At 39.5% G+C, this 20,545-nt stretch overlaps 1 protein-coding gene across 1 annotated transcript in view; it reads left to right on the top strand.

Moving 5' to 3' along the window:
• The window catches only part of Mtp (microsomal triacylglycerol transfer protein), a 108,033-nt gene extending 87,933 nt beyond the window's left edge, over positions 1 to 20,100 (top strand). Inside the window, exons 13-16 of the mRNA XM_080283517.1 lie at positions 5,714 to 5,908; positions 7,126 to 7,280; positions 15,503 to 15,647; positions 19,822 to 20,100. Of these exons, the coding sequence (XP_080139643.1) occupies positions 5,714 to 5,908; positions 7,126 to 7,280; positions 15,503 to 15,647; positions 19,822 to 19,995 (669 nt within the window). The 3' untranslated portion in view covers positions 19,996 to 20,100. The remainder of the gene's footprint in view (positions 1 to 5,713; positions 5,909 to 7,125; positions 7,281 to 15,502; positions 15,648 to 19,821) is intronic.
• The last annotated feature ends 445 nt before the right edge of the window (positions 20,101 to 20,545 follow it).

A 20,545-nucleotide genomic window follows, 5' to 3' on the forward strand; every position in this document is an offset into this window, starting at 1 on the left:
CATAACCACTTCTAACTCCTTATTCTGTGGTTCCTTTTCATTTATTTCATGCTTTATGTCCATTATTGGTGTGAATAGGGTCTTAAATAGGTGCTGTACATGTCCAGTAGGGAGTTATTTAGGTGGCATTCAAAGTTAGGCTGGGTTAGGGTCCATAAGTACCAGTCCAGCAGGCAGGGGTCCACTTTCCGGATGGGACCACCTTCTGGACATGCCTTTGGCTCTGTTACATTGGATAGTGGAGGGATTACTGTATGTGAATGCTATTCTCATATTAGCAAGCAGCGTATGCCTGTTCCGTATCTTCTGATTTATGTGGTCAGCCAAATATAGTCTATTATTAATAATCACTCCTAGGTCTTTTTCCTTTTCTGATATGTGTAGGGTTGAACTTCCTAGCCTATAATCCCAATCTGGTCTTTTTTCACTTTTACCAAACTTATTTACGTGGCATTTGTGCACACTGAATTCCATTTGCCATGTATTGCTCCATTCATGAAACTTATTTAATACTTCTTGTAGCTCTCTGCAAGAGTCTGTGCTTATAATTCTCCTTTGTATTTTTGCATCATCAGCAAACATAGTTAGATAGCTTCCATTTCCAGTGTTGCTGTCTATATCATTTGTATATACCATCCATCCATCATCTAATCCTGTGTTGCCCAGTGAGGAGCATAAGAGCCCAAGGCTAGGCAAATTGGTCCAGACATTTAAGTTGAGAGTGACCAGCTTCACTCATCCCTGAGTTGCATCATGTGAGCAGTAAACCCCAACCACCCCTTGCATATAAACCTGCACAGGCTCAATCCGATTGGAGTGCCTTAATTGCCCACTGAACCACCAGGCGCCATAATTTGGTTATATGGTTACCATGCTGCATAGTAAATGGTTTCCTGGCGTATAAGACACCATTTGGCTTGTCACTCAATGTAGAGTCACCCATAGACAGAAGGAAGAGGAAAGAATGAAGGAAAGAAAGACAGAAGAGGAAGGATGGAAAGAAGGAAGGAAGAGAGGAAATGGCAGGCACCCGAGAGCAGCATTACATTGTGTGAGTGGATGGTGAGCGCCCCACGAACCATAATTTATATACCTAGTATACCAAAAGAGTAATTGGTGCCAGCGCTGAGCCTTGTGGTATTCCGCCACTCACTTCCTTCCGCGATGAATGATTACCCCTTAGCACTGTTCTCATTTTCCTTTTTCTGAGAAAATCCTGCATCTAAAAGTACAGATTATATTGGATTCCTCCTTGATGGTACAGTTTCCATAAAAGTCTTTGGTGTGGTACTCTGTCAAATGCTTTCTTTAAATCTAAATAGATCTGTCCACCCATCCTTCTCTTTCTTGTAGTGTTTCTGCAACTCTGTAATAGTAGCTTAACAGATTTGTAACATATGTTTTTCCTTTTCTAAAGCCGAACCATCTCTCTATTACCATATTGTATTTTTCCTGATGATTTACCTGTTTTTCTTATTAGCTCTTCTAGTACCTTTCTTACAACACTGGTCAGGGATACCGGTCAGCTGTTGAGTGGATTTTGTCTATTTCCATTCTTGAATAGGGAAACAGTGTTTAATTTCTTCCAAATATCAGTTAGTTTACCTTGACTTAAGGATTCCATAGAATATTAAATATATTGGTCTGCTTAACTCTTCTGAACATTCATGTAGCACCCAGCCTGAAATTTTGTCAGGACCATTTGCTTTTCCTTTGTCTAATTTATTCAACTCTTCCTGTACCTCTTGTTCTGATATTCGTATATTTCGTAATATGTGTGGGCATGCAGGTTCCTTATCATCTATCTCAAAATTACTTCCTTCTGCACAGACTGGTAGGAAATTTTTGTTAAGAACTTCGCAAATATCTTTTTCTTGGATGTAGGTTATCCCCTCATCCATGGTGGACTGTATTTTATCATTAACTTTGGTTTTGCTTTGGATATAGCTGTAAAACATCTTTGGTTCATCACTACTTTTATTCATAATGTCTTTCTCAAACTGTCTTTGAGCTTCTGTTTTTATCCCTGTATAATAATTTCTTGCCTGTTTATAGTTGTTATATGCCCTCTTACTATTGTGTCTTCTGTATCTGTTCCACAGCAAGTCTCTTTTCTCTTGAATTTTTACATTCTGCGTTAAACCACCTCTTTAGCCTTATTTCTGTTTCTTTGTGCTGAGGGATATAATTTTGGACTCCTGTTTCATAAAATTCATAGAATTTCCTATACTGGTATATAACATTTATATCTTGTCCTCTAAGCTCCTTTTCCCAATCTGTTTCAGTGAAGTACTCCTTTAGCTCATGGTAATTGCCCTGTTTGTAGTTTAGTTTCTTTTTTTTTGTAACTTTCATTACTGCTAACTATATCATATGCAATCCAGAAGTTGCAGTTTAACACTGCATGGTTGCTTCTGCCAAATAGAAGGTGATACATTATGCTGTTGGTATCATTACCTTGCCTGGTAAATATAAAATCTAATAATGATGGATCATCTAGTCCTCTTTTTCTAGTATTTTCCATGTTGTGTTAGGAAAAACTCCTGTACTAGATGCAGAAGCTTTTGATCCCAGCAGCTTTCATAGCTTCTTACATCTATAGTATTCCAATTTATATTTGTATTGAAATCTCGATTTAATATCATTCTTCCAGATTTCTCTTCCATTATATGTAGTAGGGCTCGTATACTCTGAATTGTACTTTCTGCCAGGTCTTCATATTTGCCTTTCTCCGAAGTGTTTGTTTTGGGTGGCATGTATAAGCTTGTCACAATTATTTTTCCTTCAGATATGTTAGTCTCTAATGCAATCATTTCTGTTGTATATCTGGTTCTATTTCTTTGACATCCAGGCTTTTCATTGTTAATACCAGAACCCCTCCTTTTTTCAAATTTCTATATTTTCTCCTTATATTGTAATCCTCAAAGCTTAGGATGTTGCTTGATATCCCTGGGATTAGTTTTTTATCAGTTAGGCTAATAGTATTAGGTTCCATTTCTTTGGTATAGTCTTTTATTTCTAGTAATGTGGATATCATTCCATCTACATTTGAGTATATCAACTTAATCATGTCTACATATTTGACATAGTTTTGGTTTACTGCTTTCCTTTTTCTTAGTCCCTGTTGCTTGTGTACCATTTTCTTTTTGTAATCCCACTACAGTAGGTACCCACAGTACGAGAGTATATGGGTGGCAGAGGACATTGTGTAATAGGAATTCGCATACTCTGAGTACATAAACTTATTGGAAAAATTACATATGGGTGGCACCCCTCTTCATGGACAACCCTTGAGACTCCATTCAGACCAAGTATTGTACTGTACAGGGAAACTATCTAAGACATGTATATTACCTAAGATAAAGTAAACCAAGAAGATTATGGCTTTACTAAATCAACAAGGCTATGGCTTAACTAAACCAACAAGAATATGGCTGCTCACCTTAACCCAAGAGAACAACAGGCTTAATGGGGTAAGAAGGGGATCTGAGGCAGGATGAGGCATCTAGCATGGGTTTCGAGAGAATTCGCCGTCAAGTCAATTTGCCATCACAATAACAAGACAGTTCGCCGTCATTAATGAAGACAGCTATGGGTGATGCTGGAATATGTATTCAGAGGTGACTACAGCGAGGAAGAAATAAGTTAATTACCTGGTATTGTCGGATGGCGAATTGACTTGATGGTGAATTTTCTCAGAACCCTAGTGTGCACCTGCACCACCCGATACACCACTCTCGTCACCAACACTTTCAACACTTTCACTAGCTAATGCACTCACTTTGTTCATAAACCCTTCAAAGTGAAGTCATCACTTCCTCCACTTGCAACTGACAGTATTCAATGTTCTTGAATTCTTCCTTGAATTTAACTAGGCCACACAGTACCCGGCTGAGCTCTGCCATCAACAAGTCTCCACTCTCCATCACTAGTGGTTGGCGCTTCTTGGGGTGGCAATGTCGTGTGCTCAGGGTAAACCCCAGATTTGGGCCACTCTTCGCTGCCGTCTCACCTACAGCGAGTTCAGTTTGCATACTGTTTAAAAATACACTAAAATTAAGAAAAAAATAGGTCCTTGCATACAATGAGGATTACGTACTCTGAACTCGCATACTGTGGGTACCTACTGTACATTGTAAAAAGAATTTGCTCCTCTCTTTCTCTGATCTCTCCTCGTTTTTTGTTTTTGCTTTTTCGCTCTTCTACTCTTGTAATCTCCATTCCTCCTGAGTTAGGCATCTTTTTATCCATACTTTTTAAAATTCCTCATTTTCCATTATTTTTTTAGCATTTTTTAAAATTAACTCGACAGTGTTCACACTTTGAAAGGTTACTTTGAGGGGCATTGACTTATTTCTCTCATTACTTCCCTAGCCTTTTGTGTTCTTCTATATCTTTTTCACAGATATCTTCTGTATCTTCCTTCAGTATGTTCATTATATTTACCATCTCCTTTTTGTCTTTCATGATTCTGTTGTTTCTTCTTCATCTATACCAGTAATTACTAGAGATTTGTTGATATCTACTGATTCCATGACCAGTTTTGGGTTGTTTTTAATGATTTCTTTCACATCCATTCTAATGCATTTTTCTTTGACTTTTGTTTCTAAATCTTTATTTATTTTCGCCATAACAGCATATGTAGTTTGTACATCATCTTTGCAATTTCTCATCATTTCATTCACCAGGGCTATCTTGTCTTCAGTATCACTGCTTTGGTCTATCAGATTGCTTGCTTGTGTAATTGTCTCTGTATCATTTCTGAACTCTTCCATAATTCTCTCATGGTTGACAGCTGTACTTGCCATTTCACTAATCTTCTTTCTCAGTGAAACTACCAGGACTGACAGCACATCGATTGTTGTCATTTTTTTTTTAGTTCCTTTACTAATTTTTTATATTTCTTCCTTCTGCATGTGTAGTTCCTTTTTAATTTCATCAATTTCAATTTGGAAAGTGTTCTCCAGTTTATTCACTTTCTCTACTAATTTATTATATGTTTCCATTTCAACCAGTTCTTGGCAGAAATCATCATCCTGTTTTCTACCTTCATCTCTTGTCTTAACTCCTTCCATAGCCACCTTTTCGAAGATAGTACTCATCTTGCAGAAAGATTAGTCTTGCAGAACGATAAATTTTACTAACAAATTTGCATCTCCCTGCTACCCCCTGGTGGTAATGACGACTCTTAGGTGATGTTTGTGTTGTATCAGCGGATTCCTTTGATGCACTGACTCGGGTGTATTATTTTATTTGGACAACACTTTTTTGCTAATACTTGCTCAACTGTATTAGAATTTCACTTAATTTAGCCTAGTACAGAACTTGACCCGTATAAAGGTACTATTAGGTGTGGGCAGAAGCGGAGCAAAGTGTTGTGCGTCCTCCCTTGCTGCTCTCATATGTGTGTGTGTGTGTGTGTGTGTGTGTGTGTGTGTGTGTGTGTGTGTGTGTGTGTAGCATATTGATACTGATACTCAATTTTAGAATGGATAGTGGAAAGTAAATATACATTCAAATTGTCAGTAGAATGCTGAACAATACATTAAAAAAATATGTTGAGCTTTATACGTACATGAATACTATTGAGCTTGCTAATTTAGAGCCTAAGCACAAATACTGTATTATGGTACAATGAACACTAGATAAAAGTACCTTTGCTCAGAATAGAACATGTACGATTATAATTGTAATTTTCCTTTTGCTCAAACAGTTTGGGATGTTTGCGGGTGGACTGGCCATGTTTGGTGGAGAGGATGCCCAGGATGATGGAGAGGAATCCAATGCCGGAATAGAAATCAGCCTCCTGGACACTCAGCTACGCCCTTACGTATTTTTCAGCAGCCAGGGAGAACTTATGGGACATGTCTGGTCTGGTACAGGGTCAGAGCGCACCACTGCACTTCAGGTGACTTTCATCCTTCAGTCAGGATGCTTTTTTCGTTTCAAATGGGTTACCACCAGGAGCCTTTATTCACCTTTGCTATCTCTCTTATCTGTAATGACAGAAGCATTTCAGCCAAGCATTAGAGGGATAAAGGTACAGCAAGTTTGAATTAAAGCAGTAATCTATCTATCTGTCTATTGCCAGATGCCTCAATCCCATTTGGGGTGGCCACAAACAAATCGCCTCCAAGTTGCCCTGTCCCCCGCCATTTCACTGCCTTGCTCCCAACTCACACCCCCCTCTCTCATATACCTCTCCATCCCATCCCTCCATCTCATCCTCGGCCTCCTCCTTCCTCTTACCCCCTCCACCTCACTCACATACACTCTCTTCGTCAATCTTTCACCCTCCATCCCTCCACATGGCCAAACCACCTCAGTGTGTTCCTCATAACGCATCCTATCACATCCACATCCACACCACAACGCTCCTTTATATCCTCATTCGTCAGCCTGTCTCTCCATGTGACTCCACAGGCTCCTCATAAATAACTCATTTCCATTGCTCTCACTCTTGACTTGTGTCCTTCCAACAACGTCCAAGCTTCACTTCCGTACGTTAGAGTTGGTATCACAATACTGTCATGTAGTAACTTTTTCACTTCCATGCTCACTTCCCTGTTTCTTATCACTGCTTTCAAAGCACCAGCAACCTTTCTTCCCTGTTGTACCCTTTCAAGCACTTCACCCTCCAGACCTCCATCCTTACTCATCACACTACCCAAGTACTTAAACGTACTCACATTTTCCAATTCCTCACCATCCAACCTCGCTGTACATTCACTGACTTCACCTCTCTCAAAGACCATCACTTTACTCTTCCCTACGTTCACCTTTAGATTCCGTTTCTTACACACTCTCCCAAACTCATCCACCAAGCTTGCAGTTCCCCTTCGTCTTCATATGCTGTGTATATATTTCAATAAATAGATAGTTTTTTTTTTTTTTTTTAAATAAATAAAGGTTCCAACATGCTTGCATGTGTCGGCCTTGGTTTACATTTTTAGTACCTGAATATGCTATTGTACTCATTTCTTTTCAAACATGTGCTTGAAATCCCACCACAGGGATAGACCCTCAGATATATCGGACTGTTGGTTATAACGGACCTGGCTTTCCTACAGCTAGTCCGCTTTAGTAAGGGTCTACTGTAATTACAAGGATTTGCCATCCTTCCAGGGTTCATTGCTGCTTCAGGACCACCTTCAAGTTGTGCCACTCCAAAATGGACTGAATGCTGAGCTTCTTTTGAATGGAGCCATTTCTTATGATTTTGCTGGTCAGATCAAGATCTCCCTTTGGAACCGTAATGCTCACAGTCTGGTGGAAGTTGGGTAAGTGATTATTATTAACCTTGTACATTTGTGTCTTTTCTACCTGGTTATGTTTTGTTGACTAAATGTATGTCTTTCCCCCCCCCCCCAGTATATTTAGGAAATACTGCAAGTACCTGGGGCCATTTTGGAGTCTGCTGCTCTTGTTTGTAGATTTTGCTCTGTCAGAAACTAAAACTCCATATGGAAGCAGTAGTGGCAGATATGAGACAGAGAAGTGCTAGCTAAAGTTAAACAGAACTGGGAACTCTACTTCAGCCAGGTTAATACTTCAACTGTATAGGTATAATGCTTTCTGGCGAATTATGACTTCAGCTTGTAGGAGAGATATGAAATGGAAATGAGCAGATTGGGATTAGATGCATCCTGTATCTCCATACTTCCCCAGAGTCCAGGTCTGAAACCAAGCCATAGGTGGATGCAGGTAGTGTGTATTTTCGTATGCATTACTGTACTTGCATGTGACCCCACCATCATCTCATGCCAGTGATATGCAAATGGATTCATTATAACACTTTTGAGGAAGACAGTGGCATGGTTGGTATAGAGGTGGTCTGCTGTCCCACGAGGTGCGAGCTCGGATCCCAGCTGGGGCAGGAAACAGTTTAAGGATTTGAATGTCATTACAGCAGACTTGACTTACCTACCATGAGACCCGCCAGCATGTTATAAAACACCCATGCTAATGTCAGTACACCAGTTCTGTATGAATCAGCCTTAATATGTATTCAATATGGATGGAGAGTGTTAGTGTTGAAGTGGTAACATGTGGAGGTGTATGGTGAATAGGAGGACTGCCAAGCCTCAGAGAATGAGCTGTTAAGCACACACACACACACACACACACACACACACACACACACACACACACACACACACACACACACACACACACACACACACACACACACACACACACACACACACACACACACACACACACACACACACACACACACACACACACACACACACACACACACACACACACACACACACACACACACACACACACACACACACACACACACACACACACACACACACACACACACACACACACACACACACACACACACACACACACACACACACACACACACACACACACACACACACACACACACACACACACACACACACACACACACACACACACACACACACACACACACACACACACACACACACACACACACACACACACACACACACACACACACACACACACACACACACACACACACACACACACACACACACACACACACACACACACACACACACACACACACACACACACACACACACACACACACACACACACACACACACACACACACACACACACACACACACACACACACACACACACACACACACACACACACACACACACACACACACACACACACACACACACACACACACACACACACACACACACACACACACACACACACACACACACACACACACACACACACACACACACACCCTGAGGAGGAAACTTGAAGAGAGTACTAATAAAACGGAGAAGGTGAGTAATGTACTAGAAGAACACAAGGCAAAGTGGGCACACGTAGAAGAAGAACAGAAAGAAGTGGTCAGCTTAAGAGAGATCATCCAGGAAGAAAGGGAAATGAACAAGAAAGAAATGGAAGAAAATGTAGTGAAAATACTGAAGAAAAAAGAGAAAATAGTGAGAGAAACTGTAGAAAGGAACAGATGTGTGATAGTATTTGGAAACAGGGAAGAGGAAGAAAAGGTTAGGTTCGCAAGACTCGAGAGAGACACGAACATGGTGAGAGGAATATTAGGCAAGATTGACTCGAAGGAAACAAGTGGGTAAAAGAAATTGAGGAAGTAAGGAGGATAGGGCCTTATAAGAAAGGGGAAACAAGACCAATGAGAGTCAAGTTTACATCAGAAAGTGTAATAAATGAGATACTTAAAGTGACCTGGAAATTAAGCAAAGAGGCGGGGATGGAAAATATTATAATAAGAAAAGATCTGAATGAAGAAGAAAGAGAAGCTTTAAAATCATTAAAGGAAGAAGTAAAGGAAAAAAATGATAAGAGGACAGAGGAAGAACGCAATACTTTTTTTTGGAGAGTATTGGATATGAAAGTAAGGAAATGGTATTTAAGGAAATAGAAGTGAAGGAAATTAGGGGGGATGGTTGTGAAAGATCAGAAGTTGAGGAAGTGGTACGGACAGAGAGTAGGAGAGAAGAGGGTATAAATAAGGTCAAAAATAATTTGAAGGTGATATATACTAATGTTGATGGTTTCATATCGACAAGGATCGAAATTAATGATTTCTTGAGAGAACATGAACCTGATGTCATGTGCTTTGTAGAGACCAAATTAAGAGAAGATATTGATGTTCATTTGGGAGATGGTAAATACAAACTGTGGAGAAAAGACAGAAAAGAAAAAAGGGAGGAGGAGTGATGATAGCAGTGAAGAACAACATAAATGTAGATACTGTGGAAATGGGAGAAGGCAGGGCTGAAGTGATATATATGAAATTAGAAACTGGAGAGAATGTTAAGAGAGATATGGCGGTAGTGTATGTTCCCCCAAAGACGAGAGCATGGAAGGATGACGAATACCATGAGTTGTTGTCAGATATGGCTAGCTACTTGCAAAAAATAATTGAGAAAAGCAATAATATAATTTTGGTGGGTGACTTTAATTGTAAAGAGGTGAACTGGGAGGAATTGTACCTGGAGGCGGCGAGGACTTCGTGGGGTACTATGTTATTAAATATAATAATGAATAATGTGATGACGCAGTGGGTCAAAGAAGAGACACGGTTTCGAGGTGAGGACACACCAGCAAGGTTAGATTTACTGTTCACCAAAGAACCTGATGTAATAGAATCATTGGAATATCTCTGTCCTTTGGGAAAAAGTGATCACGTGGTCATTGAGTTCCAGATGTTAATAGGAAACGTCGAGCCAAGAGACGAGCTTCATAGACAGGGAAGATACAACTTTGGCAAAGCAAATTTTACAGGATTGAGAAACTTTTTTGAAAAATGCGGATTGGAGAAAATTCAGAGAAACAAGAGAGATACAGAGGAAGTGGGATATCTTTCTAGACCTCTATAATTTGGGAGTGGAAAAATTTGTACCAAGAGTAAGAGGGAAAGAAAACAGGAAAAAGGAGTGGTTTAATAGAAGGTGTATGATAGCCAAAAAAGAGAGAGATAAGGCGTGGAACAATTGGAGAAAGAGAGGTAACGACAGAACAAAGGAAGAATATAAAAGAACAAGAAACGAATACACAAGAATACGTAGGGAAGAAGAAAGGAATTTTGAAAAAGGTATAATTGACAAATGCAAGGATGAACCCAAACTGTTTTATAGATTTGTTAATGGCAAACTGAAACAAAAGGAAGGAATCACCAAGCTGAAAGTAGATGGAGAGGTCTTTAATGATGCGGCAATGCAAGCAGAAATAATGAACAAACGTTTCCAGTCAGTTTTCACTAAAGAAAAGGAGCTTGTGGAAGGGGAGGGAGTGATTAGAAATGTTCCGGTGATGAAAGATATAAAAGTGGAGGTGCAGGAAGTGTATAAATTACTGGAAACTCAAGATGTAAGGAAAGCCCCAGGACCTGATGGAATTTCTAATTGGGTACTGAAGGAATGCAGAGAACAACTGGCGGATAAAATTCACAGCTTAATTGTATGCTCACTGGAAGAGGGGAAAGTGCCAAAAGAATGGAAGAGGGCAAATGTGGTACCAATTTACAAGGGAGGAAAAGAACCCCTGAATTATAGACCAGTGTCTCTAACCAGCATGGTCGCAAAATTGTGTGAGAGAATCCTGAAAGACAGATGGATAAAATATCTGGAAGAGATGAATATTTTGGCTGAATGTCAGTTTGGATTCAGAAGTGGAAGGTCATGTGTTTCAAACTTGATGAGCTTTTACTCAAGAGCGATTGATGTGGTACAGGAGAGAGATGGTTGGGTGGATTGTGTGTACTTAGACTTAGAGAAGGCCTTTGACAAGGTACCTCATAAGAGACTAATGTGGAAACTAGAATATATAGGAGGACTAAAGGGGAAACTTCTGGAATGGATGAGAGACTTTTTGAGAGACAGACAAATGAGGACAGTAATAAAGGAAAAGATGTCTGGATGGAGGGAAGTAACAAGTGGAGTCCCCAAGGCTCAGTGTTGGCGCCAGTAATGTTCCTGATTTATGTAAATGATATGGTAGATGGAGTGAACAGTTATGCGAGTCTGTTTGCTGATGATGTAAAGATCTTGAGGAAGATAGAGGTTGAGGAGGATTGTAAAATACTGCAGGAGGATTTGGATAGGATACACAATTGGAGCCGGACGTGGGAAATGAAATTTAATGTAAAGAAATGTAAAATATTGGAAATGGGTAAAAGTACCAGGAGACCATCACTGAATTATTTTTTGGGTAATGAATTAATCACAAAAAGGAGAGAAGAGAAAGATTTGGGAGTGCTGGTCCAAGATAGTTTGTCACCAGAAAAGCATATTAACAAGATAGTTGGAGAGACTTATAAGCTCTTGACTAACATAAGAGTAGCATTTCATTATATGGATGAGGAAATGATGAAAAAATTGATAGTGGCCATGATCCGCCCCAGGTTAGAATATGCAGTGTAGTGTGGTCCCCACACAAAAAGAAAGATATAAACAAGATTGAGAGAATACAAAGAACAGCAACCAAGATGGTCCCCAGTCTGACAGACCTGTCATACAGAGAGAGGCTGGAAAAACTGGATTTGCCTTTCATTAGAGGAAAGGAGAAAGAGGGGAGACATGATTGCGGTGTTCAGGACCATGGTGGGAGTAGATAAAATTGACAAAGAAGATCTGTTTGTATGGGATAAGAGAGCAACAAGAGGACATGGAATGAAATTGAAAAAGTCAAGCTGTTTGAAGGATATCAAGAAATATAGCTTTCCTTACAGAAGTATAGACTTATGGAATAGCCTGGACAAAGAGATCGTCCAGTCTAAAAACATAAACGAGTTTAAAGTTAAATTCGACTTATTGAGAAACAGCGACGGAAACCCACGAGCATAGTACATTCCGTGTATATCACAATTAGGTATATTCTTAAATATTTGGAACGACTTAGACAAAGAGGTGGTGCATGAGAAAAACATTCATGTGTGTAAAGGTAGACTTGATAAATGTGGATATGGAGACAGGACAACACGAGCATTGCTCAATTCCTGTATACTACAAATAGGTAAATACAAATAGGTAAATACACACACACACACACACACACACACACACACACACACACACACACACACACACACACACACACACACACTAGATTTCTTGCTTATTCAGAAGGCTGTCACATATTTCTGTGCTCAGTGGAATTGGTATGGACATTAGGTTGTGCCATTTTTTCATTTCCTGCTTGGAGTGAAGAAGCCATAAAAACTGCAACAGTTACAATACAGCAACCCTTCATTTTACACTGAGGATGCGTTTGAAAAAATCCATCGTGTAACAGTTTATCGTATACCTGTACTCTGTCGAGTCATTTGCAACATGAGTTCTGTGGGGATACATTTTTATCCAAGGGTCATTCACCCAACAAAGTCTAAAAACAAATTTCCAACTTGCCGAGAGTGGCTGTCATTTTACTTAACTGCACTTTACTTGCTGTTTATCACCAGAAATACTGTAAGTAAAAAAACAAAGTTCCAACTCACCTAAACTGGTACAGTAGTTATTTCACTTCACTGCACCTCACATCCTGCTTGAACTCAACACCACACAATTGTTCAGTCATGGACACTAACACACCCAGTTGTGACAGGTTGAAAGGCTATCTTTGAAGAAACAAATGATGTAAACTTGCGTGAGGGCTGGTTGTGTAAGTGAAAATGGCAGTTGTATATATGTTACAGGGAATTTTTGTAACCAGTGATTTCATGAAATCCCTAGGGAATTCATGAAATAAATTTAAGTTGGGAAGGGTTAAATAAGGTTAGGTTAATTTAGACTGTGGTTAGGTTAGACTGGGATAATTTAGGTTAAGTTTAGGTTGGGTTAATTTAGATGAATGCTAAGTTATGTTAAGCATTCATCTAAATTAACCTAACCCAACTATCCTAGCCCAACCTAATCTAAACTTAACCTAGATTATCCCAGCCTAACCTAACTGCAGCCTAAATTAACTTAACCTTAATTAACCCAGCCTAATTTAAATTCATTTCACGAATTCCATAGGGATTTCATGAAATTACTGGTTACACAAATTCCCTGTAACATATACACCAGTGAGGCTTCATGCAGGATCATAATCGTATAAGCAAAAAATTTATTGTATATCGAAAAAGGTCCAGACTCTTTCGTCATCATATAAGGAATTCATCACATAACGATTCATTGATTAACCATTTCGGGTCACAAGTAGGGCCATATGTCCAGTCTGAAAACTCAGATTTTTTACCAAAAAATCATGGTTTGTAAATTAAGAAAAAAAAATAATGTCCATGCATAAGGAACTAATATGCATCTCCATCCATCCATCCATCATCCAATCCTATGTTGCCCCATGAGGTGTGTAGGAGCCTGGGGCTCAGCAAGTTGGTCCTGTCATTTACAGTAAGATGAGAGTGACCAGCCTCACTCATCCCTGAGTGTATTACGTTAGCAGTAAACCCCAACCACCCCATGGATATAAACCTACACAGGCTCAATCCAATTGGAGCACCTTACTTACCCACTAAACCACCAGGTGCCATAATTTGGTTTTATAGTTACCATCCAGCATAGTAAATGGTTTCCTTGTGTACAGGGAACCATTTGGCTTGTCACTCAGTGTAGAGTCACCCTAAGGGAGAAGGAAGAGGAACGAGTGAAAGAAAGGCAGAAGAGGGAGTGTAAAGTCACCCATAGGCAGAAGGAAGAGGAAAGAATGAAGGAAAGAAAGAGAGAAGATGAAGGAAGGAAGAGAGGAAAGGGCAGACACCCAAAGCAGCACTGCATTGAGTGAGTGGATGGTGGGCACCCCCCACCTACCAACAAATCACTACTAAATATTAGGGCTCTGTTTACCATACAAGAGCCCTAATAACAATGGGAAGTTGCATAGCAAGTGGTGTGTGGTGTCACGAATAAATGCATTTCTGTATAAAATGATAGAGAAACTCTCCCACTAAGGTAAAATCTTAAAGCTGTGTGTATTTCTTCTCAAATGGATTGTCCAGTACCCAGGAAATCAGTAAATACGAAGAGAAATACTGAAAACATTCACCAGCTTCCCACCACAGTTTTGAGTCGGGCGGATAGGCGAGCCGCAATCGTGGCCAAGAGACCCATACCAACAAAGCCATGATCATGGCCAGGAGACCTGAAAGGGTCACGGAGGGTGTGCTATATATGCATCATCATTAATAATTAATAGAGATTATCTGGGTTTGGAGATACCAGAACTGGAATGATAGCTTCAGTGTCAGTAACCAAAAGCAGTTACCCTTCACCTGAGTTAAAGAGATTAAGAACACAGGAAGGATTACAAGCAAGTGTTGAAATGCCAGAGATAAGGAAAGTTCTATAATTTGCCTTTGAGCTTTTTTTAATGTCTCTGTTGAACAGTCATATCTCCATATTTTAACTCTCAATCTCTTCAGTCCACTGATGCCAGCATTAGTGTATCCTTGCTACTTCCAGACAATTTAATTCACTGTAAGGAAAATTCCTTGCAGTGATGGGGTTAATGAAGACTGTGCCTGATGCCTATAGTTTGAGAAATCTCCCCTAAACTGAATAAAATCATCTTAACAGCAGTAAGAATAAAATGCAAAATATATACCTGTATTTCAACATCATCATCATCATCGTCATCCAGACCTTTCCCACCCTAGGGCAGGGTGAGGAGTAGCAATGTCCAGACCGCCCAAATTTGCCCAGTCCACTGGGCCATGCTTCCATTCACTCATCCATTCAAGCCCCCGGAATCCTGGCTCTGTTGGAAATGCCAAAAACATTCACCATGTTTTGTAGCTCCACATAAACGTATATTTCATTATATTGAATTAATTGAACTGAATAAATTTTTATCCAGGTAGCAAGAATATGTTTAAAATGGCATTGCTATACTGTCGAGATTAAATTACAGCGCCATGCAGTTTATTATTAGAACATAAGTTGCCTTGTCACGATATAATTTCACCAGAATAAGGTTTGTTTACAGAGCGGCTATGTTGATCCAGGGTGTGGCAAGGGTAGACAACTCCTTCGTCCAGACTCTAATAGAGTTCAACACTGGCTTGCAGGCTCAACTGAACTTCATTTCTGATCTCGAATTCTATGATGAAGTTATGATGTGCCTCCAGATGGTAGGTTGAATTGCTGTAGTTGCATAATGTTTGATGAGTAGAAAAGTTAGATAGCATACATTACTGCTGTATGCTTTTAGAATATTAAAAAATGTTTTATTAAAGTTTCACACTGATTGAGTACCAGTACATTAGTATTCAGTAATGGTAAATATTCATAGTCAGTCATGATAAATTGTTGTGTGATATATGTTTCATTACATATTCACACATTATTACTAAAGCAACTTTTTAAATTTCTTTACATTAGTGAATTTAGGAGACACCAAATAATTTTTATATTTTGAACATCAGCTGGAATGCAGTGGAAGATCTCATATCCAGTCACAGATTGGGAGGAACTATTTGTAAGCTGCCATTTGAATTGCTCTAGTTTTGTGTATTTGGGTGTAGTACTGTACAGTACAGCTTAGAACTTCTCCTTACTAACTTAAAGACCTGCCAGATGAATAATAGAGTAGGTAATTCTTTGTCAGAAGTAAATAAATATGTTTATCACCCAGTTTATTCATCGGTTGTTTGAAACTTAAGAAGTGCATTCACAGACAGCTGCATCACATTTTTTTTTTTTTCCTGCTTTGTAGTACTGTACTTTTTTCTGCTGAACTTTTTTCCTTTAGCATATTTGTATTTTTTATTTATTTGTGCTTTTGCATGCTAATGCATTGAGAGATTTAACCACATTCAAGATCGGCTGAAGAGTGTGATTTGTAAATGAATGCCTCGGAAAGAGGAAATTTTAGAGGCATAAAACTTTCGGACCAGATAATGAAGGTAATGGAGAGAATTCTACAAGGTATGATTAGAGACAAAGTGAATACTGATTAGACGAAGTTTGGGTTTATGCCAAGCAGAGGGAGCACTGATGCCATGTGCATTGTTCGACAATTTCAGGAAATATATACAGGAAAGAGAAGGGATCTATGCTGTACTTTGTTTTTGTTGATTTGGAGAAGGCCATTGACAGAGTCCCTTGGGAGATGGTGAAGTGGGAAATGAAAAAGCTTGGGATTGAGGTGTGGCTGGTTAGAGTTGTTATGGCTCTGATTATGGATGCTCACACCCGGGTGAGAATGAATGGAAATTTGAGTGATGAGTTGCCGATGAATGTTGGTGTGCATCGGGGTTCCTTATTGTTTTTCATGGTGCTTGAAGCCCTCTCACTTGACTTCATAGATTGACTCTGGTGGGAGATGTTGTATGCCAATGATTTGGTGTTGACTGCAGAGTATGAAAGGCAGGCAGAGGAAAAAATTAGGAAGTGGAGAGATGGTGTGGGGCACAAGGGCTTGAAAGTAAATGCAGATAAAACAAAGGTGATGGTATCAAAGTTGATGGTATCTAGGGTTGGTGGCAGTACTGTCAAAGGAGAAGAAGAATGACCATGTGCAGTTTGCCACAATGGTGTGGGAAGTAATTCCATCTCATGCAGTGGTTGTGATAAGTGGTTGCACAAGAGATGTAGTGGCACATGAGGTAGACTGAGATAATGGCAATGTGTGCAGTGTGTCGGGGAGTGCATGTGGAGAGATTGTCAGGCATGAAAGGACTGATCTTGTTGGTGAGTCTCTTGAATGTGTGTGGAAGAGTTTTGTTACCTGGGAGATATGCCATGTACTGGAGGTGGAGCTGGTGCTAGCTCTGTGGCTACAGTGAGGAGTGGTTGGAAGAAGTTCAGGGAACTATTGCCTCTCCCAGCATTGAGAGGTTTCTCCCTCTATGTTAAGGGATCTTTGTATGCAGCATGTTAGGAGTGTAATGCTGTAGTGAGACCTGGACAGTACAGGAGGAAGATATTCATAGGTTCAGACATACAGAAATGACAGTGATTAGGTGGATGTGCAGTGCATCCTTGAATGTGAGGCCTAAATTGGAGGATTTGAGAGGAAGGATGGGACTGGAGTGTATTGGTGTTGTGATGAGAAGGGGTAGATTGAGATGATTTGGGCATTTGTAGAGGATAGGGGATGAGAGTAGGATGCAGAGAGTGAGAAGTGTGAACACTGGGGGTGAGGTTGCAAGAGACAGACTGAAAAAGATCTGGTTTAGCTCAGGGATAAGGGATTGAATAGGAAGGCTGCCAGAGATCGAGAAGCATGGAGAGCTGCCGCTAGGTGACCAAGGCCAACTCATGCAAGCATGCTGGAGCTAAGAGATACATTTAGTTTGAGTGTAGGTACATTTGTCTAAAGCATTCATGTCTAAAATCCTTTGGTCTAAAATGCAGTTGACTAAAATAATGTAGGTCTAAAAGCACTTTCCCCCTGTGATGCCTTTGTCTAACAATCCATTTGTCTTAAGGCACTTTGGTCTGAAACCACTCCAAATATAAAAACAAAATTAAAATGTCATCAACAGTTTATTAAAAATAATTAAATTAAAAATAAATATAACACAGTTTTTTAAAAATTATATGGTTTTCTTTATTTTTATAAATTAAAGCAATTAAAACTGGAAGCCTGTATAGGTTTATATCCAAGGAGTGGTTGGGGTTTATTGCTCACATTATGCCACTCGGGGATGAGTGAGGCTTGTCACTTTCATCGTAAATGTCAGAATCAACTTGCCTAGCCCCAGGCTTCTACGCTTCTCATAGGGTCATACGATTGGAAGATGGATGGATGAAAAGTGGAAGCCAGTAGCAGAATATAATATCCAGGCATATGGGCTACTCTACAACAGTACTTTTCAATGTCCCTGTTTTGATAATCGGCAACAACTGTACTAAGTCTTTGTGATATGATGACTGCTTTGGTATTGCTCCAAATGTGAAATTCTGGTTTTTGCTACCCTCTCCTCTCTCCACAGTGCATCAAGCAAAGTTAGTTTTATCACACCAAATGGCCTATGCCACACTTCATTATCGTGGCTTAAACTCGGACTCTAGTCTGCCACACTAACAAGAACAAATGAATTGAAAAATCTTTTTACTAAATGTGTATTTATTTAAATGTGTTCACAAGCTTGTTGAATCAGTGACTGAGACATACTGTACACAGTATTCAGTGTACGTAAATATGATATCATGAGTTACCCCTCAACTCTGGTTGAATATTATTCACCAGTTATCCATCCATCATCCAATCCTATGTTGCCCCATGAGGAGCGTAGGAGCCTGGGGCTAGGCAAGTTGGTCCTGATATTTAAGATGAGAGTGACCAGCCTCACTCATTCCTGAGTTGCATTACATGAGCAATAAACCCCAACCACCCTGCAGAAAAAAAATTACATGAGCTTAATACAGTGGAGTGCCTAATTACCCACTAAACCACCAGGTGCCATAATTTGGTTATACGGTTACCACCCAGTGTAGTAAATGGTTTCCTGGTGTACAGGGAACCATTTGGCTTGTCACTCAGTGCAGAGTCACACATAGGCAGAAGGAAGAGGAAATAGTGAAGGAAAGAAAGACAGAGGAGGGAATGTAAAGTTCCCTGTAGGCAGAAGGGAGAGAAAAGAATGAAGGTAAGAAAGACAAGAGGAAGGCAGGAAGAGAGGAAAGGACAGAGACCCAAAGCAGCACTACATTGAGTGAGTGGATAATTTTTTAAAAACCACTGTGTGCTTCACACTTGGCGAGATATTGGTCTACATAAGGTCTGATTTATTACACACTAATGTATTCAGTCATTGTTCTTATAAATAATTTGTATAAATAATTTGAGATTAGACCAAATGTTTGTAGACTTAATAATTTGAGATTAGACCAAATGTTTGTAGACTGTTGTGCCTTTAGGTCAGAGTGCTTTTAGACTAAAGTTTTTGTGAACAGAGTGATTTAGACTATGCTGTATTATGCCAAAGTACTTTAGACAAAAGTGCTGTATCCTGAGCTAGTTTGTAAGCAGATACTGGTTTAGGATAAAATAAGATACGTATAGATTACATGAGGGTCATTAGGGTCACCATGAAGAAAATGCTTGGATGTGTAATGCAGTGTATATGTAATGAGGTAAATATACAGTATATGCAGTAGTGTAATATAGCTTAATATACTGTTTACTGATATTTAATTATGGCAGAATTAGTAAAGTCCCTAAGCTTGGTCCAGGCAAATTTATTAGATGGGTCAGCATACAAGACTAATTTCTATTTTTAAAACTAATGTAGTCTTCTGTATACAGTACAGTAGTATTAACTTTACATTCATTAATGTGCATTTCTGTATATTCAGGTACAACCAGACACTGAGGTGATCAACAATGTGAGGAAACTGGAGCATATCCCCGGCAGTAATTATGTGCTCAGGAAATACAAGCGGAGGCACACCCCTGTCCCAGGCAAAACATACGTCATGAACAAGAAGAACACTGAGCTCTGCAATAAGATGTTCAATAAGCAGCAGTGATGAATCTTTTTTAATCGATTTAATTTTTTTAATGTGATGTTACAAGAGATTGAGGTTATGATGTATGTTGTAATTATATTTTTTTCAGCTCCTAATATATGTTATGATGTACAGTATTGTGATATTTGTTACAGTTTTGAAATATAAGATTCTTGATATGCCTGGTATTATTTATTCTGTAATTGGATGCAAGTCGTAACCAACCAGTTATGAGTTTGCTATATGAAAAGGAAATTGTATGGTCCAGTCTAAGATGGAGAAGCCTGATGTAAGAGATGTGGTTTTGGAGTGTGGTAGTGGGCTTTACTGTTTGAGGGACATGATTAATGTGTGTTGCAGGAGCTAGCTCAATCATGAGAATCAGAAGTAGCTGGAAGAAGTTTAGAGAGCTGTTGGCTCTGCCGAAAATGAAAGGACTTTGTGTATGATCAGAAAAATTTATTCTTTATACAGTATATGTATGCAGAGTGTGATGCCATATAGTAGCAAAACATGAGCAAAAAAGTTCACAGATAGGAGCACATTGAAGTGAAAAGGGTGAGATAATGTT

The sequence above is a fragment of the Coenobita brevimanus genome, chromosome 97, assembly GCF_032717465.1.
Source record: "Coenobita brevimanus isolate Jiangsu-jjx chromosome 97, ASM3271746v2, whole genome shotgun sequence".
NCBI lineage: Eukaryota > Metazoa > Arthropoda > Malacostraca > Decapoda > Coenobitidae > Coenobita > Coenobita brevimanus.